This window comes from Amia ocellicauda, chromosome 5 (assembly GCF_036373705.1).
Source record: "Amia ocellicauda isolate fAmiCal2 chromosome 5, fAmiCal2.hap1, whole genome shotgun sequence".
NCBI classification, from domain to species: Eukaryota; Metazoa; Chordata; class Actinopteri; order Amiiformes; family Amiidae; genus Amia; species Amia ocellicauda.
In genome coordinates this window covers 33,738,098-33,761,724 of record NC_089854.1, presented here as the reverse complement: position 1 = coordinate 33,761,724, position 23,627 = coordinate 33,738,098, and the positions used below count along the sequence as shown (strand labels likewise).

General features: G+C 40.0%; 1 protein-coding gene across 1 annotated transcript; it reads right to left on the bottom strand.

The window, feature by feature from the left end:
* Positions 1-6,675: 6,675 nt before the first annotated feature.
* On the bottom strand, positions 6,676-23,627 carry LOC136750085 (cytochrome P450 2C5). Its single transcript, XM_066704864.1, has 9 exons — positions 23,078-23,627; positions 17,450-17,612; positions 16,623-16,772; positions 13,519-13,679; positions 12,932-13,108; positions 12,257-12,398; positions 11,688-11,875; positions 11,043-11,184; positions 6,676-7,588 (listed from the first exon to the last, which is right to left on the bottom strand). Exons 1-9 carry the CDS (start codon positions 23,252-23,254, stop codon positions 7,407-7,409), a joined length of 1,482 nt encoding a protein of 493 aa, XP_066560961.1. The 5' UTR covers positions 23,255-23,627; the 3' UTR covers positions 6,676-7,406.

Here is a 23,627-nt window from a genome sequence, read left to right as displayed (position 1 = left end):
TGAATATTGGAATAACATTTATTCGTTATAATTTGTAACAGTCTATTTATAAAGAAAATACAATACTGACTATTCTTCTTCTTCTTCTTTTTTTTTTTTTTTTTACTGAAACCAAAACAGGAACGCTTTTAAAGTAACGGTAAGGCTGGACACAACTCAACTTCCACAGACTAAAATATATTGACCTTGCCATGATATTTGATATGAATTCTGTTTTTACAGGAATGCCAATTTAATTCATTATTTTCCCCCTGTTTTTACTTATTTGTCTATTGGATGAACTTATTATTTTGCACATATGTTAGATAGGCTACATATTATAGTTAAAAATATCAACAGAACAAGCCCTCGAGTTGAGCTGAGACAGTTGCGTGACGTCAGCCGGGGCAGCGCTGGCTGCCTGTCCGTTTTAGGTGACTTGACGTGCTGATCACTGAAGCCAGTGACGTCATTTAGTAAGAAGCTACAGTTAATATTGTTAACAGTACTGGAATGTAATTTTGCTAAGGTTAGCATTGCAATAAAACAGCTAACTAAAACTAGATTCCTCTTCATACTGTTTAAAGACTGATTTAGTCATTATATGGTATTATATGGTAGAACTAACGGAAGATGTAATATAGAATCATCAAAGTGTTTCTATTCGTTAACTACATCTGTCAGTTCTGTTTCTCCTCGACCCTTCTCCCGGCTCATTCCCAGTATGTAGCCGCAGACAGGAACTTTCTAATTCCTGCCCCACGTTTGATCCTATCTGCCATCAGGAGCCAATAAGAAGACTGTTCTAATTTTGATTGACACGTTCTCCCACATGACCCCTTGCAAGAACAGACTTGCAAAACATTATTAGACATGAAAGAAAATGTGAGGAGGAAGAGGGAAAAAACAACCTAACCACATACATGTGACTTTATTTTATTTGAGCCTTCCGTAAATGATTTGCGTGTAAGCAAAGCCTACATTCTTGCAATCCACCTACCCTACAACCATATCAAGTAGTACACTAATTACAGACAAAACTGTTTATTCTAATTTGATGCAGTTTTGTAATCAAAGTTCGGACTTGTAAACACAAACAAATAATGAACCTACTTAGGGAAATACGGAAGCGTATTGCATATATATATATATATATATATATATATATATATATATATATATATATATATATGACAATCACGTTATTACGTGACAGGGAATTGTCACATAATAACAGACTGAACTAGAATACGGGAGAGAAAACAACGAGTCAGACGTTGAGGATTTTGTACGAAATTACTTTAGGTTTAGGGATTTAACCACAGGGAAATGTTAGTATTTTGGTCATGTACACCATGTCATAACATTAGGACACTCAGCAACGTGTTTAATGTGACATAAATTAAAGCTTACGTTTATGTAAAAGGTAATGTTAAAATAATCTATGCAAAGTTTAGTATTGTTTTAGTATATACATTAAGAGACGATAATAATGAATGCATATACTGTAAATTACTGAGATTAATGCTCTTTAAGTATTATTTAGGCTTAATTGTGTGCAATACACAAACGATCATAAACAGTATTAACAGTATAAGTACTAATTCAGTACTTATCCAATTACATTTTAAACCAACCCAACAATACACCATCTATCCCCCGTCCTGTCCAGTTTCCTGAACTATTTCACTCCTTCCCCCTTCTCACACAATTATCAATTACATTAATGATCACGTTATCAAATTAATAATAACTGGATTATTTATACTCAATGCAACATACAGAAATATAAATTAAACAAAACATATAATATTATAAATGTTTATGAATACATAAATTGGCTCCTACAAACATTATTATTTGAAGATCAGGAATATGTATGCGATCATGGACAAACACAATGTCGAACGAACCTGGGACATCGCACAGTCTATGGAGACAACAGTAATAATCTAATTATTTTAAAATAAAAAATACTCAATATGAATTATCCTGAACAAATGCACAGTATTTAGATTGTCAGACTATCGCTTCAGCCTGGGTGGAAACATACATACACACACTATATATGACTCCCCAAGCTTATGTGTAACATTCACACATTATTAATTATTATCTTGAGTAAAACTATGGTCTCAAATTAGCGCCATAAGTACGGTGGCTCGTTCAGGACATGAAAAAAAAGCCCCTCTGGTTTTCTCGTGATCACGAGTTAACGTTACCTCTCACTATCAGAGAAAGCGGAAGTGATGTCATTATCATGAGACAGTGCTGAGACTGAGGCGGAAGGAGTTGCAGGCTATGATCTTCTGTGAGTTAAAACTTGCAGCTGCTGCAGAGTCATGTTATATATTAAAATAGAGATTATCTCAATTTCATTTACTGGGAGCCAGTAGTGTCCTCTAGCTTTTGTTCCAACACAGACACCAACACATGGTCTGCTTTGCTCAATAACTGGATTTAAGACCTCTCCACAGGTTGCAAGTTATGTAATGAGCAGTGCCAGAACTTGTTTTTGCATCTTCTTTTGGGTACACAGAATTAGATGTTTACTATATTAACATTGGTGTGATTGAATTAAGAGTATTTACAATTGTATTACTATTGGTGTGACATTGAGTGTTTATGGTTTTATGCAGGGGTTCCCAATGTCTGATGATGGAGGGCAAATTTCCAGAGGTTGCATGGGATTGGGGGGGCCACAGTAGAAAATTAACCACAGATGAAAACAAAATATGTCCAAAATCATACCTTTTAATTTCCTATACATTTCTGTTATAGAACATTTTTGAACTTGAATTGTTGTTTTATTATTTCCCCTCCCTCCCCCCCATATTACATGTGCAATTTGTAACAGAACTATTTCAGAAAGTGTGAAAATATAGTAACGGTTCAGAAAAGAGGGGGTTGAAGGTTGACTTTTGGGGGCCGCACCAAACATCCTCGAGGGCCGCATTTGGCCAACGGGCTGCACTTTGGGAACCCATGGTTTTATGTATTTATAATCATTGGTTGTTTTTTATTTCTAATTGTTGTCCAATAGTGCAAAGGGGAGGCCTTGATTTATCTGGTATTGTTTTGGGTACATTTGCAATAAACTGTATAAAAGCAGCCAAGACCCAGACAGTAGGTGAATGTTGTTTATCAATCATTCTTCTTCTGGACAGCGTGCCTCGCTCAGCTCGCTCAACTGAACAGTAGAGAGCGGCCAGCTCCACTGTGCTGTCCTAATAATAAATATATATTGCGGGGCGCAGGAGTCAGCTCATGCACCTCTCATGTAACACAGGAGCAGCTGACACCTGCAGGGCAATGACAGCTTCCTTGTTGGGACAAATATTCTGTGTACAGCAGGACACTAGTAGCTTGAGTGTGACAAATGTGAGTAGCGAAGCCCAAGCTACAGCTGCACAAATGTCTGCCAAGGGGCTCCTTGAAAAAGGACCCACGATGTGGCAACTCCCCTAGTCGAGTGGGCCACCAGGTGTCCAGGCACCAGGGTCCCGGTGGACTGGTAGGCCATGGTAATAATGTCCACAATTCAATGCGTGAGGCGTTGTTTTGAAAGCACCTGGCCCTGTGTGCATGCTCCATAGGACACAAACAGTTGGTCTGAGCGCCGAATGTCCTTAGTGCGTTCCAAATAGCAGGTGAAGCTGACTCTCCTGCTCCAAAGAGAAAGGAGGAGGATGGAAAGCAATCAACTCAATAGGCCTGTTGACATGGAATGGTGACTGCACTTTCGGGAGGAATGCAGGGTTAGGCCGTAGCGTGACCCTGGAACCATCTCTCGCACAACTGACACACGATGAGTGTACGGAGAAGGCGTGTAACTCACTCACACATTTTGCAGAGGTGATTGGCAGCAAAAACACAGTCTAAAGTGACACTAACTTTAGCTCAGCTGAGTTCAATGGCTCAATGGGGCTTGGGAAAGTGCATCGAGCACTACATCAAGGCGCCATGTGGGCAGTGAAGGGGTGCGAGGAGGCGGCAGCTGTCGAGCTCCCTTTAAAAACTGCACAGCCAGGAAATGAGACCCAGGGGGCTCGCCATCAATCTGGACATGACATGCAGAGATGGCCACCAAATACACTTTGAGCATGGACTGGTCCAACAGCTCTTGTGAAAAATTGTAATATTAATAAGGAGCCAAGCTCATGCACCCTCGCTTACCACAGGAGCAGCAACCTCTGGCCTGAGCAGCACAGCAAGGAGTGGGCAACAGCAAGCTCTACTGTAAAATAATATACAAACCTGGGCTCTTGCGCCCTCGCTTAACACAGGAGCAGTCACCTCCTGCTCGACTAGCACAGTTATTAACGGGGTGACGGCAAGCTCTACTGTGTGAAAAGAAAGAGCCAATATACAATGTGGTGCAGCAAGAGATAGGCTCTTGTGCCCTCACCCACTACAGGAGCAGTCACCTCCTGCTCAGTAGCACAGCTAGGAGAGGAGTGGCGGCAAGCTCTACTCTGACAGCAAGGCTAAGTAAAGAAGTGGGGCAACAGGAGACCAGCTCATGCGCCCTTGCTTACCACAGGAGCAGCCCCTTCCGGCCAGACCAGCACAGCAAGGAGTGGGCAACAGCAAGCTCTACTGTGTTGTGGCCAAGAAGCAAAAAAACGCTGTGCAGGCACCGGAGGCACACAGCAACTGGGACGCCCTCGCGACAATGTGGAGTGCCTAGCGGGACTGGCCACAGCACAACTGCACCAAAACCTAACCTTGCTGCCGGACAGATCGGCATCTGACTGCAACCACACTATATTGTAACATCATGTATTTACCCATGTTATTAATTTGACAAGTAACATCTCAATCTTGTGTATTTCAAAAGAGAACATTAGGATGAGGTGGGTTTAGAGTACCAAGTATAGGGTTTTAGTACATGCACGGTTCTGGGTTTGCTTCTGGGCATGGTCTAGTCATGCAGATGCTCTCTCCATGCTGGGTGTGTTTTTGTGCCTGGTCTCTACTGACGTCCTGCTCTTACTCTCCCAGAGTGGCTGCAGGCTGTCCAGGTGCTGATGGTTCTCTCTATTGTCTTCTCCACCCTGTCCTACCTGATCTTCCTTGGGCAGCCCTTCACTCTTTCTAAAGGAGGTCTCTTCTACATCACCCAGTGTTGGCAGGTGTTTGCAGGTATGGTACACAATGACGGACCCCCTGTCTTGAACTGTCCGCATAATCTTAATTATTCTCAATGCATGTGCAGCTTGGCTCTGCTTGCATAGTCTTGCCTCTTAAATATGATCATTATTTCAATGTTTACCTTTAATGTAGTTTTTAATTTATTACATATTTCAAGTATTTATCTATCCATTTATTTTCCATGCAGATATGTTATTCAAAATGAAATCAGTGCCTGGCAGGTGGTGCTGACCTCTGCTGGTCACTTATAGTGATGGCTGTTGCTGAGGATGTTAGTTTAACTCATGGGTGTTCATTATACAGTGTCTGTGGCCTACAGTTCAACATCCTTCATCCTTTCATACCATGGAAACAAAGCTGCTTTGAGAGTTTCTCACAATGTAAAGTTTAAAACTGGTGTCCTAAGTGAATTCATGTTTGCATAGTTCTCCACTTAATCTAAAACACATCTACATGTTGTCTAAAAATGTGACTGATGGTTATTATAGGCTTGTTGGTTCCCCTTCCTCACACATACACACACTCCACAGTACAGATAGATATTTGTAACCTCAATAGTGGATAGAGTGTAGTAAAAGTTTATTTTGTAAGCAGGATACATCATTAAGCAAACTCACCCCTTTATAAACAAATACAAATATTTTAGAGCTACCAACCACATTGTATTATTGATATATTCATAGTATCATAATCTTTTTAGTTGATATTTAAGGTTATACTTTTTTAAGAGCAAATCAAATATTTACATTGTAACCTGTCCCAATAAAGGTACATGATAACGCAAAATATAAAAAGGGCACAAGAGAGATTGATTATAAATGTTCGAATAAGGAAGTAATGAGTCGATAAGAGACCAACCCCTGCATACTTACAATACGTAAACCAACCACTATGATGACAAAATGATTCTGTATTTATCTGGCATATTTGTTCAAAGTCTATATTATTGGAAAGTGAAATCAACTCACCATTTCAAGTCATACTGTGCTGCTGCAGTTAGTCTTGCCGTAGTTTTCAATTTGAAAATGCATTATTGAGAAAAAAAATGTAAAAGTCGTAGGAGGCGGGTTTTCGTGTGAGGTGTTTTTACGATGTGGCTAACAGGCAGTGCTGCCTGCCAGTCACCGTTCAAGGCTAATTTGTCTCCTGAGCCAGCCCCACTGGCCCCTAATGGCGGGCTGCCGCTGCTCCTGATCATCCAGTCACATTACACCAGATTTGCCCCCCACCAATAGGCAGTAAGGCATATAATCAACTGCTGAACAGAGAGAAAATAAGGCTAAAGACACAGCTCAGAATAGTATTATGTCTATGGTTTACTTTTGTAAAGCTATTTAGTTACTTTTTTAATCACATGATACTACTGCAAGGGATATATTTTATTAAGACTTTCATCATGAAAATGTAAAAGATACCACATATGTTGATCTATTTTGTATTTAAAAATACAGTAAACACATCTCTGTTTTGATTAAAAATCACATGTAGCATCTTATGGATTAATTCAATTCAAGACGTTAAAGGAAAACACACAGTAACCCAAATATTTACACATTTTATTTGTCATTATTTTAATAATTATAGTGACACTGCTGCCATCTGGTTATGTACTCAAAATAAATAATATCCTTTACAACAATGGAGGCTAGGCATGCATCTAATTTATAGTAGTAATATGGACTTTCATTTATTTGGACGGATGGCTTTTTCTTCCTGAGTTATTCAAATTTGTCCCATTGGACACATCCCAAATCCAAAATGACGGGACAAAATTATTTTGAAGGTCAACCATAATGTACAATTCTGCATTTTTGCTCTAAAATACATATTTTTTGTAAAGAATCAAACTTCTTTCCATAGCAGGGTAAAACAGAAGCCAACTACAGCATACATTTCTGTGTGTGTTTGATCACGATTATTATATAATTAGTCACCAGAAGTGAATGACAAGGTAAATGCCACTCATGATTAATAGTTTTAGTCTTCTAACGAGGTTCTAGATCAAACTGAACCAATTTTAACTAACTGCTTTGTTTTATAGAACTTGGATAAAAATTGCTTTTTCATGCACTTCACATGCAAATCAGTGGTGGATGCATTGGATGGTGTCTTTTGTGTGCTCCCCTGAAAATGCATCCCTATAAAAACTGACTGGGTCCATGAAGAGGGCTCGGTGACAGAATGTGGGTGGGGCACATCTCAGCCTTGTAATTTGGCAAAATGGGGTTTAGGTATTTATTTTTCTCCAGTAAGTCTGTAGTCATTGTCTGGTTTCACCGGGGTGTGGCAATGAGCTGGTAGGATTGTGGTACACTTGCGAAGGCACTGCGTTCTGGGGTGATGCAGATGGATGCCGGCCCCAGTGGACAACTGAAGGAGAAGCGCTGCAGCAGGGACACCAGGAAGATGAAGAGCTCGGCTCGGGCCAGGTTCTCCCCCGCACAGACACGCTTCCCTGGCAGAGGAGAGGGGCAGAGTTAACTACATATCCACAGCACAAGGAAGATAAGGCTTAGAAAGGTGGGATTCAGGTTGCTGTGGAGAACATGCACACACAATCAGACACACACATACATGTACAAAAGGCACAAGAGCACTAAACTTAAGAGGGAAAGCAGGTTTACTTTGTAAGCAAGCAGACTAGTCAGCTTTACAGTGAGTAAAAGATCACTGGTGCTGATGTGCTCTCTGTAAAAAACAAAGCTCACAGTGAAGTTAGTGAGGATGTGGGGTTTACTGGGGATTACTTGAAGGTCAATCCCCTCTGTAAGGCTTGTTTGGTACATGGCACTTATTTTTCTGTTGTCTTTCAAACCCTCCCAATTTGGAATCTATAATCGTCAGATATGTGGAAGAAGACAGTTGAAAACTTAGAAACCATTCACACAGCCCAGATCTCATAAGGTGCTGGGTAAAAAAAGTTAATAAATAAAAAGTAATAGGGCTGTCTTCAAAGGTTTGTTCTTTCTCCAGACCTTCTGTTTTTTTTAACAAACCTTTGAAGGTTCATCACGTGACAATCACATAATTTTTGATTTTATGTTTTCTCGTTGAAAACCATTGTCATTATTTGACTAGCGTGTCAACGTACCAATAAAGCGTTAATGGGGTGAAGGCAGTGCGGTGGGCAGGAGCGTAAGGAGAGGGGATAAAAGGTGAAGCGAAGCGGAAGAACGAGTCAGTGTGTTCTAGTATCAATACAATACTTAAACAATAATAACCAATACAACTATTTGTTGTTGAACCGCAATGATGAGTTTCCTCTCTGGAAACCCCCGCAAGCGTTACAATACTAAATCACACTTCAGATGTCCCACTATGTAAAATGAAGGAAAAAAAAAGATTTGTATGCAGCCCATTACTTAAATGAAAGTGTCTGGATATAAATAAGTTAGAAAACGTCATAAAACGCCCCTAAATTGTCACGGTCGTGTCAGTAGGTACTGGACCAGATTACATTTAAACAATGTCTTTAAACAGCAGCGCGTCTCCCGAGCGTCAGAGGCAGAGATTGCATTCCATTGCGCAAAAAACAATGCAATTACAGAACTATATTTTACGGTTAAAAATAAATGTCAGTATTTTGGGAAAGCCCAACTGAATCAACATATGAGGAGGAGCTGAGGAAACACAGGGTGGGAAATTAACTTATTAAATTAACACAGTTACTGGATGAGCAATTTTAAACAAGTTTAAACATACTAAAATTAACCAGCAGACTGTCTGTGAATTATCTGCAGCATAAGTTTCCCCAGAGCTGTCAGACCCACACCCACTGATGGAAACGCACCTTGTTGCGACATTTCTAATTTAGGCTTAAAGTTCCCTTATTTAGATGGAAACATATGGAATCCAAAGATTGTGCAAAATGATTGCGGTCAGCTCAAATAATCGCGATCAGACGAATATATAATAATTGCGACTAGTGGCGAGTGGCTGGTGTTAATTTCACACCCTGTGGAGGAAGAAGATGACGAAGAAGAGATTTCGTTAATGACGTCAGGGAATCCCTTGCACAGGAAATGCGACCTGTTTCAACACTGTGCTCTGTGCCACGGCAGACTGGCACAGTGAGATGAGATATTGTTTAATAAATACTGAATATACTGGTGTAGCGGTGCTCAGTCCACTTTTTTCTTTGTACTGAATACATGCTCTTCACTGCATACTGTGTGAAAAAGCAAATAAGCGCCTTGCTTGCATTTGTAAAAGAAAAAACACATAGTAATTTTACTGTTCTAAAAATAAAGAACATTTACCTTAGTTTAATAATCATTTGTACATTGATGAGTACATTTTTTGTATGAGCGTGCTTTATGTCCTGTTTTGAACTGGACCCGGTTAAAATAAATTTTCCGGCCGATCGGCGATTATATAATTTAATAAGGTATAAACTCCGGTGGTTGTGGGGAAGGGAGATATATTAATTATAGACTATAGGATCAACTTTCTTTCCTAATATGAAGGAGACATTGGAATCAAAAGCCATATGCAACTTCTAAAACCAGTTATTATTATTATTATTATTATTATTATTATTATTATTATTATTATTATTAAGTACTTAATACATCTGTGCCATAATGTACAACATTCAGAGTGATGTCACCAGTAGAACTGGGCTGCTATTGGCCGAGAGCCGCGCGTCACTAATGCTCTGGGAGAAACGCGACGCGACGCGCTGCTGTGTCTGGCTCCATTCACATCCATTATATTAAGAATTGACGCAAGGTGAAGCGACGTGACCAGGGCTTAACTCTGCAAGTTTGTTGCAATTGACTTATTAACTTATTAATAATAATAATAATAATAATAATAATAATAATAATAATAATAATATACCGAAAAATATATAAAGTTGACAAACTCAGAACTGTAGAAGGGGGTATTTTTATTATAGTTAACCCAAATGTCAGGGTTTATGGTTACTGTGTTTCGGTGTCTTTAGTATTTACAACTTTCAGTATAAGCCTTTTTTTTTTAAGTTACTGAACACCAGGATCTATTTATAATAATCCCCTTGTAGTCTAAAATAAATTATTTTGTTTATATGGATTACCTGTAAAAAAAAGGATGTTCATTCAACTCTATACACTAGCAGCTAATCTGATGTCATCGATACATTATGCAAATTAGCACCAACGAAGCTTCGAACCTTGGTTCAGTAATGTGTTCCGAACCTTCAAAGCTAAAAACTGACACTTCGGGACAGCCCTAGAAAATAATACATATACTTAATATCTGACTTTGCTTAAATACATTTTTTGGGAGCGTATATGTAGGTGTGCAGGCCTTATTTTCTGTTTAAAGATGCAGACAGCTCATACACATCCTCTAACAATCTTCTTTTCACACTGGGGAACCTCAGCACACACAGCAGACCTGCCACACTATGGGAGACCGATGCAGCTCTCACTGGTACCTCGACAGAGCACAAAGGTGCATATTAAGTTATAGGGGTCGCTGTTTGGGTGTCGAGTTGAGCAATCCCTTTCTGACTCCTGGTCACTCCACTGAGGCAACATTTTGTCAAACTGCGCACCACCCCCATGGGGAATAACCGACCACATTTAGATAATACATCACCTAGATTGGAACTAAAGCCGTCTGTAGTATAAGCCTGCAGCAGCTTTTACTGGTTGAGATTGTGATCACAACTGCCAGTTTCTCACACGAAGAGAACTTGTACAGACTTGAATTTTTGCAAGATCGTAGCTGTTAAGAGAGCATTGGACTTGCCACAAACATCACTGTGGGCTGAGCTCTGTGAGGAGACAGAGGTTCATATGGGTTCAATAGCACTTGAATAGCCCCAAGCTGTACAACTGAGGCAGTGTGATATCACAAGTGTGTCTGCAGCAGATGGTGGGGGCCTCAGCCTGCTCTACCATGCTTCAGATGTCTGATACCTGCAGAAAAGGCCATGAAAGCTGGGTGCCTCTTGAAGCGGCCCTGCTCATCCAAGAAGTGATGGGGGTTGAAGGCATCTGGGGAGACCCAGTGCTCCTGGTCTTGCAGTACCGAGTGAAGCAAGGGGATGACCATGGTGCCCTGAACAGAGAGAGTAAATCACACCAAAACATGCTGTTATCAGCGTGCTTATTAAACACTGACCCCAAGCATCTCCTTTCAAAACCTTTTATTTATCATTTTATTTTTAAATTCAGATCCACAATGACCTGCAGTTAGGAGTCTCCTCTGATATAACTGCACATTCCACAAAAAACAAGTACTGAACTGCAAACTAATCTCTACCAAATAAAACCAAAATGTGCAGAAAATGAAAGTAACTGTACTCCTGTAGAGTGATTTTGCCCTAGAAAAATATACATGATGTACATATTTGTATATTTACAGCAATATGTAATATTCAGTATGCATTCTATTTTTGGACTTTCATAACTGCCTAATGTAATTGCATAAGAATGATGTCTTCTGGTAATATAGTAACAGTATCACTATAGCTATGCTGTATTCAGAACTGAGAAGCTGCTCTGTGTCACAGTGCCCCAGGACTGTGAGGTCAGGTGGCAGGGCCAGGCTGTGGGGCTCACCTTGGGGATAGTGTAGCCCCTGAAGAAGATGTCCTGGGTGGCCATGTGGGGCAGGTTCATGGGCACAGTGTCCAGGAGCCGCTGAGACTCGTGGATCACTGCATCTGTGAAGGGCATGGCTGTGCGGTCCTCCAGGGCTGGGCGACGCTGTGCCCCGATCACAGCCTTAATCTCCTGCTGAATCCTCTCTGAGCAAGACACACAACACAGGACCCCGGGGGGCCAAGCCAGACAGGCTCAGTTCACCACAGTGTACATGTTAGAACAGCAACCTGTCATGAGAAAATCTAATACAGAGAAAACAGGCCTGGCAGGATTCTCCAATTTTGAATGTGCACCTTTAGCTGGACATGCATTCCCCGTGATGGTTTCTGGGGGAACGGCTCATTATCAAAGCAGAAAATATGTAAGTATTTTAAAATAGTCCTGTATTTTATTACAGCCCATTTACACAGATCAAAGATTAAAAACAAATAAGTCCAACATGGGGACTTTCCAAATATCAGCCCGGATACAGTGCCCTCGAGGCTGCATGTCCACCTGTCTTGTGTACTTTTTGCCATCCTCACCTTGCACTTGTGGGTACTTGATAAGCAGCATCAGAATGTATCTCAGTGTTGTGCTGGTGGTCTCTGTGCCAGCGATGAACAGACCCAGGATTGTGTAAATGAGGTTATGAGAGTTGAACTCACTATCAGAATTGTTCTTCTCCTGTCAAATACATTCAAGCAAGGATGATCATTAGTAATGCTATATTTTTACTCTATCATTCCATCTGGGTGGAATCTGACGTCTCATTTCTCTACACCCAAGCTGCAAATGCTGGTCTGGTTAAGGTTAAAAGAAAGAAAACAAACAACACAATCTATGTTATAAAGATACAGTGGTGTTGAAACTTTGTTTTGGTTTGAATAAATAACCTTTGCATTAGTCTGTCAGTAAGGTAAAAACACACACAAGGGACACTTTAGGTTCAACAATATAGTCCGGCCTTCTTTTTCAGTGCCACGGCTCTCTAAGTTACAGCTGGAAGGTCACTTTATGTTAAGTAACTGAGGAGCTTTTTAAAAACTCAATATCCCTGCACCCCTCTTTATGGGTCATTTTATCATTTACAACTATAGAAATGTCTGAAAGCCTTTTTTTAATGTTCCTTGGCATGTTTGGGTAATGGAAAGTTAAGTCAGCTGCTGAGTTACATAATGGGCCCTCCTCTGTCCAGATTTCTGAGGGCGTTTCTGTACCTGTTCCTGTCGGAGCAGGAAGCAGTCGATGAAGTCCCGAGGGCGGGTGGACCTCAGCGTCTGCTTGTGCTCCTTCACGGAATCCTCCATGAAATCAGCCAGCTGCTGGGCACTAGCAAAGACGTTCTTGTGCGGCCCGGGCAGCAGGTCCATGATGGTAGGGAAAGTGTTGTACAGCTGGATGCAGCAGAGAGAGAGGCATGGTGATCAAACTGCTTAAGATGGCCAGTGTTATACTATACTTACAGTGTAATTAACTGTATTTCTTTTCCATAAGGGACACTGTCTAATCATAAGACTTACTGTGGTATTTTAAGAAGATGTTTTTAACTTTGAGCTCAAAGCCTGATCACATACCCTGCACCTGCTGATTGTGAGAACTGACTGTGTCATGCACCTCTGCTGTGTTTAATGAATGGGTATAACTCCACTGTGCTAGCGCCGGGATTCAAGCCCAGAATCCTGAGAGCGCAAGTCCACACGCACTACTGCTACGCCAAAACAGTCAGCTCTCTTGTCCTGCTGTAGCTACGTGAGTGAGCTCATTACACATGGGTTGATTTAGACTGCCTGCTCCCCCTCCTCACCTGGACCCAGGGCCCTCTCATGCCATGCACCATCTCTTTCAGCAGCTGCAGCAGCCTTAGAAACCTCTGGTCCTGGTAGTCGAAGCGTGACCCGAACACAAGAGAGCAGATCACATTGGACACTGAGAGATTCAACAGGAGTGTAGGGTCACTGGGAGACCCTGGAGGGAGAGAGAGAAGGAAAGAGAGATGACATTAGAGAGGCAGAGAGAGACAGGCAAATTCCAAGCTAACAGCCAAGCAGGAGGAAGAGGAGGAGATGCAAAAGTTTTTTTTTTCCCCATCTGTATTTTTATAAAGCATTCTATTAATCCAAACTCAATACCAAATCACAAGACATACATACATAAAACAATCACAAACACTAAAGCAACATCCTTAGTAATGCAACTCACTGTCAAATCAGCCACACTACAAACATCTGTACTGCATCCTGCACCTTCCTCTAGTCAACCTCTTATATATGGGCATTTCTGCCTGTGAAAACACATTGATCAAACCCTGCCACATAAATAATACTTTGCTGCAGTGCACTAATTAATAACGGTTTTGTCAAGAAAAAACTACTATTCAAATTTTAAAAAGGAACTATACAATACTTAAAATTTTGTTATCATCATCCCAAAGGATCCCAAACCACTTTACAAGTATAATATGACTGCATTTATCCCACGCTTAGGTCCAGTTCCCTGTGGGTTGGTATTTTGTGATACTCAACTACACAATAAGATAAAGGGCTCTCAGATGGCGTGAGACCCTGAATTGAAAGTTAGCCCAAGTGCCTGTTTTAACATGTATCACACAGTTTCCCCTGTCACAGTGATGATGTGGTCTCACCCAGCGGCTGTCTGATTTTTATTCAGACCTGGCCTTCTTTATGTTCTGAGACTCGACAAGACCAGACTTCAAGGTGGATAGTCAGTGACATATGTAGAAATTGATTCCTTGGGGACTGTGTACTCTCTATACAAGCTGTGTACGTGTTCTACACACAGTGTTGTAACCATTTTATCTTGAAGGAGATACTGGAGAGGTTTGGGAACCAGAGACACAAAACAAAGGTTAATAACCAAACAAGCAACCAAGTTATTTCATCTTAGGGGAGGCAAAATGTCTCACAGTACAGTGAGTTGCAGCACTTCTAGTGTTGGCAGTAATTAGTATGGGAAAAATGGGATTAAGTGTTTTATAAATAAGAGCTCAGTCTATACATGTTTCTGCACAAAGGGTGTGTCTGAGAGGGGAGCTGTAGAGTTTTTACAATGCCCTCTTTATGCAATTTCGTCTTAGTAATTGTTCTTGTGCAAGACAAACGGTCACACGTCATTGCCATAGTTACTAACTGTTCACAACAAAGTTAGCGAAGACATGTTGTTGTTTTTTTTTAAGCAAAGCAAGCCTCCCAGTCATTGTTTTTGTAAGAATATGAAATGTAATGTATGTAATGAAAGATATGTAATGAAAAACAAACTAGAACACAACATAAAACTCAGCTCAGAGTGTAGGCTCAGCCTGAAGCCCGAACAGATCGCTGTCTCCCCAAGTTGGAGTAATGCACGGTGCTGGGCTTCAGTCATGCCTACCAGGGCACCAGCACCCTGCTGTGCCAGGCAATGGTCATGATGGCAGAAAAGAGGCAGCAGTTGCAATGTAATTGTTATGCCTATTTTAATGAGAACACTGTTCAAGATTTCAGATCAGATTTCTGGCTTTGCCACTAGCAAGTAGTGCAACTCTGCCCTTGTTCTCATGCAGTGATCATTTAGTCTAAATGATAACATTTCCTGTGGCAAAACTACATCTGTCACGCATGCTCTGACAGCAGGGCATGCATAGTGTAGGAAGACCACATCCCCTGCTGAGTCACAAAATTCAAGACACATCGATTGGAGTTTTTCTTTTTTTTTAGCAAAGACAACACAAGCCACCAGGCTACAAACAAATTTATGCATTAAAACCCCAACTCTTTAGATCACTCTCATGATTAAAAAAGCAGACAAACAACAAAAGCAGAATATTAACTCAAACACATTGTAAACTGTCCTGTACCTCTAAGAAGATTGTGTGTTACTATTATTTTTAGTTTTGATATTACAAATACTAATTATCATTATAATCATATTGATATTCTTATATGGTGTCTATTCTAACTTTTTATCTTTTTGTCTGAACAATTGTTCTTTCTCCAGCTCTTTCCTTTCCATGGAAATGAGCAGCCTGTGTTGTGTACACCTACTTGTCAGGCAATCACTGTGTTCATCCTTAGCAGGCCGTGGGCTCAAAACCTGAACTACACACTGAACATAATAACAGCAGCTCTATGTGAAAGAAAAATAAAAAACATAATTTTCAGGGTTAAATATAATGGAGGGATAAGATCTAAATGTTCCCACTTAAAAAAAAAGCCTTATAGCTGCGTTTAAAAATAAAGTTGTTATGTTTGGGTAATATGAATAATAATTTTGTATTAGTAGTATTTAGAGATAAGCATGTGGGGGGCTTGGTGGCCTGCAAAATTGTATGCATCACCTGACTGGTCTGAGGGCCAAAAAGGTTTGAGAAACCCCAATTTATGGAAATGCGAAAGCAGGATATCGTAATATTAAATTCTGGCAGTCTGATTGGGCACTTTTGTAGGGATAGTGTCTGCGCTTTTTAAGAATGGAGACTTAGAATAACATCTGAGGTTGGAAGATTTAAACGCCTTTACTTTATAGTGAGTGACTGATCTCTTCCCTGAGTTAGGACTCAAGACATGTACATTTCTTTGTGAAACACCTTTATAGAGCGAGTTTCAACAGCTCTTTGCCACGCATTGCTGCAGTTATTTAATTCACATACCAATCATTTTCTCCTTCATTGCTGAGCAGGATTTACACTTATATGCAACTGCTTAAAAGATGACAGCCAGCATTCTTACAATATTCTAGCCTGCTGTGACTCAGAGCTTCCGGTATACACTGAAACTTATCTCAGATCCCTGGGTCTTTGCAGTAGCCACTCCAGTTTCTCTCTGTCTGCATCACTGTGTGACAGTAGTATTCACTACAATTGTACACCAATAACACTGTCTTACTCTGTCTCACACAGACACAGACACACACCCTTTGTGTACTCCAGTTCCTCAATCAGGTGTCTGGCCTCCTCATGAATCCAGGTCTCCAATTTGTTCTTCCCCATGTTGAAGTCCCTTAGCGTGGTCACAGTGAACTGCCGCAGCTGCCTCCATCGCTCTCCATTACTGATGCCCAGTCCTGGGAGAGAGAGAGTGAAAGAGGGAGAAGAGAGGGACAGAGAGACTATCAGCCTAAATAGTGTTATAGTGTAATTATAATAGTGTTAAATAGTGTCAATAGCAATAAATATGTTCTAGATTTTTGGAAGCATTTCCAGTTTTGACATATTTGCCAGTAATTTTATGTCCATACACAAAATGTATTAAAATATTTTGTGTGGATTCACTGCTAACCAATCAAGTATGGTAACTAATACTGATCTGTGGTCACTGCTCCAGCTACCATTTCAGGAGTGAATCCTTGATAAGAAGTACTTTATTCATGTTTGTAAATAAGGTTAATATATTAAAAATTTACAAAAATACAATTGAAACAAACTTGAAATGTACAAGAATAACATTTTAATTCTGAAATGTGTAAAGGACTATTACTATGCTTACTGCCTCTTGGAAACAGAGCAACACTATAACTGCAGTAGCGGTGTTTTTGCCACAGCAAAGACTCTGCAAGTACCTTATTGGACCAGAGGTCATAAACCTGAATGTAGAGTACAGCATTTTTTTTTACTTTTGGTAATAAGTAAATACATATGCTTGTATACTGTCAATAATGATATTAATAACAATTAATAAGTATGAAAAGTATTCTGTTGGGATGTAGAGCGAGCTTGTCATCTCTCTCTCTCTGTCACTCACCATAGCCCCTATTTATTCTGTTGAAAAATGGGATGGGCTCCCTCCCACAAAATGACTCTGAATGGTCCACCAGAGCCTCTTGGACAGCCTTGTACCCCACCAGAACCACACAGCGCTTCCGCCCCAGATACACAGTCAACACCGGCCCATAGCGCTCACTGAGCTGGAGATAGAAAGAGAGAAAAAGACATTCCTTATAGTTCTAAATGTAATAATTCAGAAGGGTTTTGCCAGTGAAGAGAACACTTTGGACCACTCAGAACCACCTTGTTTTTGCCACTGATCTCTTAAATGACTATTTCACACATAAGGGTAGACGTTCTGATTTTAGGGTGTATTTGTTTTCCAAATGTACAGTTGTGTGCAAAAGGTTTAGGCAGGTGTGAAAAAATGATGTAAAATAAGAATGCTTTCAAAAATAGACATGTTAATAGGTTATATTTATTAATTAACTAAATGCAAAGTGAGTGAACAGAAGAAAAATCTAAATCAAATCCATATTTGGTGTGACCACCCTTTGCCTTCAAAACAGCATAAATTCAAACAGCATAATCCAACAAGCCAACAACGTTCACAGATGAAATCTTCTTGGATGAGTTCATCCAGGAAGGCAATCATTCTGCAAATCAGACACTAGTGGCCACATGCTTCCAAATGTTACATTTTTTAAGTTACTTGGTTCCTGTTCCCTAGTCAACTGCTTAACTTTTTGTGACCGAGAAACAGCGCAGCTGTTTGTAACTTTTGTCTACCTGCCTCCAATTTACACCTAACTGGCTCCACCTGGCACAGAATTCATACACACACACACACAAATATATATGAAAAAACAAGTGTCTCAATAAGCTGTTGGGCTACCACAAGCCACCAGAACAGCTTATGTGCGCCTTGGCACAGATTCTATGAGTCTCTGGAACACTACTGGAGAGAGGGAACTCCATTCTTCCAAACGATATTCCCTCATTTGGTGTTATGATGATGGTGGTGGAGAGTGCTGTCTAACATGTTGGTCCAAAATCTCCCATAGGTGTTCAATTGGGTTGAGATCTGCTGACTGTGAAGGCCATAGTATATGGTTCCCATCATTTTCATACTCATCAAACCATTCAGTGAGCCCTTGTGCCCTGTGGATGAGGGCATTGTCATCCTGGAAGAGACCACTGCCATCAGGATAGAAATGTTTCACCACAGGATAAAGATAATCATTCAGAATAACTGTAATGATCACCACATTTAGCTGCACCTCAGCGTGGCCGTGCCGGGGCAGGGGGTTTCCACTAGGGCTCAGCTGCACCTCCGCCTGCGCCCGTTTCAGGAGCGCAGTGTCGTACATCGTATGGCTGAGTCTCAAACGAGTCCGGGGCAGCACTGTGACGTCCCTTACGCAGCGCGTCTGCATTCTGACATTGTAACTACAGTAATGGCGGCCGCTCTTGACGCGAGAGATGCAGTACAAATTTTGCAAAGAAGGAATATGTGGGTTTACCTTGGGAAAACGATTAATCTGGAGCAGTTATTAATGCACGGTGGAAAAGTGACACACAGGAGTAATTGCTTGGCACAGAAATACATTTAAGAGTGTTTGAAAAGATCGCAAAAATCCTGCCGGAGAAAGGACCACATCGGACTGAATACAATGTGCCGTGACGAAATACATTCCTTTTTTTGTTATAAATACAGGCAAACATGAAATATTCGTCCAGGATTTAAATTAAATGTCCCGATGTATTGTAAATTCTCTAAAAAATATTTAAATGGCACGGTTTTTAGCTTCCCCTGTTTACACTATCTTAAAACTATTAAAATGTTTAAAACAAAATTTTATGTGATCCATCACATGAAGAATCGTATATTTTAATTATACTTGTAATCCCTCATTATCGCTATAACTATATGTTAATGGTAATCCAAATATAGATGCTTTAACGACTGCAGAAGGTTGAATGACACATAAGGATTTCAAAATTGAAAAAAAAATAAAACTGGCTAAAATTAAAATTTTAGGACTTTCTATACTTAGAGTGTTGTGTATGTAATGCAATTACATGTGCTCATTTTAAGAATGTAATCAACCATTTTTTGGTGAATCACATATTTTTCCCCATGAAAATGTCATTCCTGGGTAACAGTAATTCATTTTGAAATTAATTACATTTCTACCATTGTTGGCATGTACTGATATCCATAATTAGAGCTCAACAAACAACAACTTGGCTATCATCACTTTAAGGTAATCTTTTAGAATGACATTTTGGAACTTTTGAGCTCAGTTGTTCCTTAAAGATTCATTATTTATGATGAATACTCACATTAGTAATTAAGAGGGGGAAGTTGAGTCATTTAATGTAGTGTATTTAAAAAAAAACATATTTTTAATGTTATGAATATGCTCTGGACAACAGAATTGACACGCCACGTCATTGACCCAGAAATACAAACCTTACAACCTTACAAAACTTAGCGATTAATACAACTGATCCATTAATTACGGTGTCAAAGGTGTTTTTTAAAGGAATGCCATTCCCAATAAAAGCTGATGCCCCATGATGTTATTGATCAATTTTGCACATTGGTAAAGCTGCAGGTATACAGAGAAAACATGCTAACACTGAATTTGTGGGAAAACTGTTTGAGTAAATTATGGATCCCAGAGTGTTGTAGCCGTATTTATATACACATGTATAAGTTTTGCTTAAGAAACTGTCTGTGACTGTCATGCTGTATATGTCATTATATAGACATGTAGTGGCTACACGGGACAGATTTAAACCTAACGCACTGTATTTAACAATGCAACGCAGTTCATTCTCCCACAGATAAATAATAAGCGAGAATATCTGGATACTTAAATTAAGCTACATTGTCAATGTTAATCGGATCATGATACAGGGAGAAGTAACACGGTTATTTGCGATGCGCTGGTAAACAAAATAAACTAGATGACATTTTAAGTGATGCCATTTGTTTTATATATTGCTTAAATGTGTCCCGGTTTCTACTTTTGAATATCTTGTATAACTTAGTCTTTAAGACTGTGTTAGACATCGTAAAAAACATTTCAGCTCAAAGTTTATTGCACTAATGTTAGCGGTATTTCAGCCTCCAGTTTAAAACACTAAATCCCAGAGTACCGAGCGTCCCAGTCACATCCTAGAGCAGATGTACCTCACCGACATATCAGTTTACCTTCACCATTTCTATCTCTTTACTGTTCATATCAATGATATACAACTGGGCATGTGCTTAATCCCAGTCTTCTGCCTATGCAGAGTTCAGAGTTTTATAATAATTAAAATAAGTAAATAAACCCATCAATCAATCAATGATTGTATATATAGGGACATGGCATGGATGTAGTTTGAACCTGCTTTTATAAGAAGTTGATGAACAGAAGCAGGACGATGAATCATAGACTTTAATGAAAAATGTTGTTGAACAGGTTCTCACTGATTTAAAAATGATTCCATGGGATTAAAGGTACGATGCAAAATATGCCTCAGGGCCTTGTTCTTCAACTGAGACATAGTTGATAATTTGTTTACTTTTTAATTAAAATGGTGTGTTCTGTGGTCTTCTTAGTTTAACTTAATGGGTGTTCCCTTCTATTGTGTGCAACCAAAATTAACTTCCAGTTTCCAACAAGTTATAAAACTGTAACTGTAAGCATATCGAGTTTCACAGCTCAGACTTTTGTAAGCGTTGGATCTCAATAAGAGCTTCTACAGCAGACAAAATACAATAGTGACTAATATTTCCATAGAGAAATTCTATGAACATCTACAAAACTTTGTCTTCTACAGAATCAGTGTGGGGTGCTTATTATATGGTTTTAGTGTGCTGAAATAAAATGTATATAACCATCTGTGCTTCCCACTCCTTAGAATTCCTACATACCCCACTTTCACGGATTCATTTAGTTTTTCAAAAGTGGTAAATCTAAAGTGTAGAATGAGGGTTAGTTTTAGCTTACATATGCAGCAACTCTTGGTTTGAGCAGCTGAAATTGTATTGACGTAATCAGACCTTGCACCAAATGAAATACTTTACAAATATGGGAAGTAAAAACACACAAAACTGAACAATCCAAGTGAAAACTGGTGTCAGTTACATAAACATACTTAGTCTTTGTATAATTACGGCTCAGTTTAAATGGTTGTATTAAACTGTCTTTCCTTAGACTGGTGCATAGAATTATAAGGAACAAAAATATAAATGCTTAAACATAAGAACATAAGAACATAAGAAAGTTTACAAACGAGAGGAGGCCATTTGACCCATCACGCTCGTTTGGTGTCCATTAATAACTAAGTTATCCAATGATCCTATCCAGTCTGATTTTAACTGTTCCCAAATTTTCAGCTTCTACCACATTGCTGGGGAGTTTGTTCCAGATTGTGACGACTCTCTGTGTGAAAAAACAAGTAAAGTGTTGGTTCCATGTTTCATGAGCTGAAATAAAATATCCCATAAATATTTTCATACGCACAAAAAGCAGATTTCTCTCAAATTTTGTGCACAAATCTGTTTACATCCCTGTCAGTGAGCATTTCTCCTTTGCCAAGATAATCCATCCATCTGACAGGTGTGGCATATCAAAAAGGTGATTAGACAGCATGATCATTACACAGGTGCACTTTGTGCTGGGGACAATAAAAGACCACTCTGAAATGTGCAGGTTTGTCACACATCACAATACCACAGATGTCTCAGGTTTTGAGGGGGTGTGCAATTGGCATGCTGACTGCAGGAACGTCCACCAGAGCTGCTGCTCTTCTGGATCGTCCAAGACCAGCCACCCGGACAGCTGATGAAACTGGGTTTGAACAACGAAAAATTGTCTCAGGGAAGCTCATCTGCGGCTCGTCGTCCTCACCAGGGTCTTGACCTGACTGCAGCTCTGGTGGACATGACTACAGGTAGCATGCCTAATTAATGTATTTCCTTTCCTGTCAAGTGGATGGATTATGTTGGCAAAGGAGAAATGCTCACTGACAGGGATGTAAATGTACCGGGGCAGGTTGGAATCGCTCTACCCAGCAGAGTGAGGCATGTTACGGCAAAAGACAGGGTGTGCACACCCAGTGACATTTGTGCACACAATTGTTTTTCCAGTGATTGAGCCAGTAAACTCATGAGAGACAGAGGAAAAACTAAACATTCAATAAGTGGCCAGTCAGACTACTAGTAGCCTGCATCTGTTGCTTTGGTCAAACTTTGAGTCTTCCCAATAATAATTACTTCCCAATTACTATAATAATGAATTCATAATTAAATTATTAATACTAATACATATTAATTATTATTATTAATAAAAGTAATTATATCAACATACATACATATCACCCTCTGGTTATATACAAATCCAAACCATCACAATTACAAATTACATTACAATAATAATAAACGTGCTCTGTAAAAAGTGGCGCTGTATAATAAGTACAGTTAATTACACACTAAGTATACTAAATGTACGTGTGTGTTTATTACAGACACAGACACACACTTTAGTATACTTAGTGTATTTCATTGTACTTTCTCTAGGGTATCACAGCGCCACTGAGACAGTTTTTGGTGGATGCACAGAACAGCTGCCGGTGCTTTTTCTGCGCCTGATATTAATCCTCTTACCTTTACTAAACTTTTGAAGGGAGCTTTTCTGTCCAGCTGTAACATGTTTCCAACGAGAAATGCTGGCGGTGGTCCTGGGGGTAGTTTGCTGTATGTTGCTCTGTCCCGTCGAAATAAAAAAGCAACCAAAACGAGAAGCAGGGCGACGAGAGCGCAGCTGAGCGGGTTGAGCTCCATCTCCGCCGGTGCGCTGAGTACGCGGGCGGTCGGCGCTGCGCTCGCAGGCCGCAGTCGCGCTCAGCAGAGGGCGTTTTAAACCGTGACGCTCTGCTCCCCTTTTAAGAGACACATTTAACAAGGGGTTTCTAACAGCTGAAAACCATGACACATCTCACAGTCATAGAAAAACAAAAACGGTTTCTCAATGTGCCATATTCAGCTCACACCGCATTATGTTTCATGCACTCTCTGCTCGGTACCAACAGGTTCTAGGGGGTGGACATATGCCATGATAATGAGATGACAGGTGTGTATGTTTTTGGGATGCCGGTGTAAATCATACTTTCAGTTCCTGCTAAGGTAACGAAATTAGTTTCTGTGGAAGCCTATT

Bases quoted from the DNA above. Each gene is read 5' to 3' on its own strand.
- LOC136750085 (XM_066704864.1), bottom strand. From the start codon at position 23,254: ATGGAGCTCAACCCGCTCAGCTGCGCTCTCGTCGCCCTGCTTCTCGTT. The intron at 13,109-13,518 runs GTGAGGAGGGGG...TGCTGCATCCAG, and splicing joins TGAGAGGGCCCTGGGTCCAG to CTGTACAACACTTTCCCTAC. The intron at 11,876-12,256 runs GTGAGGATGGCA...TGTCTTGCTCAG, and splicing joins CAAGTACCCACAAGTGCAAG to AGAGGATTCAGCAGGAGATT.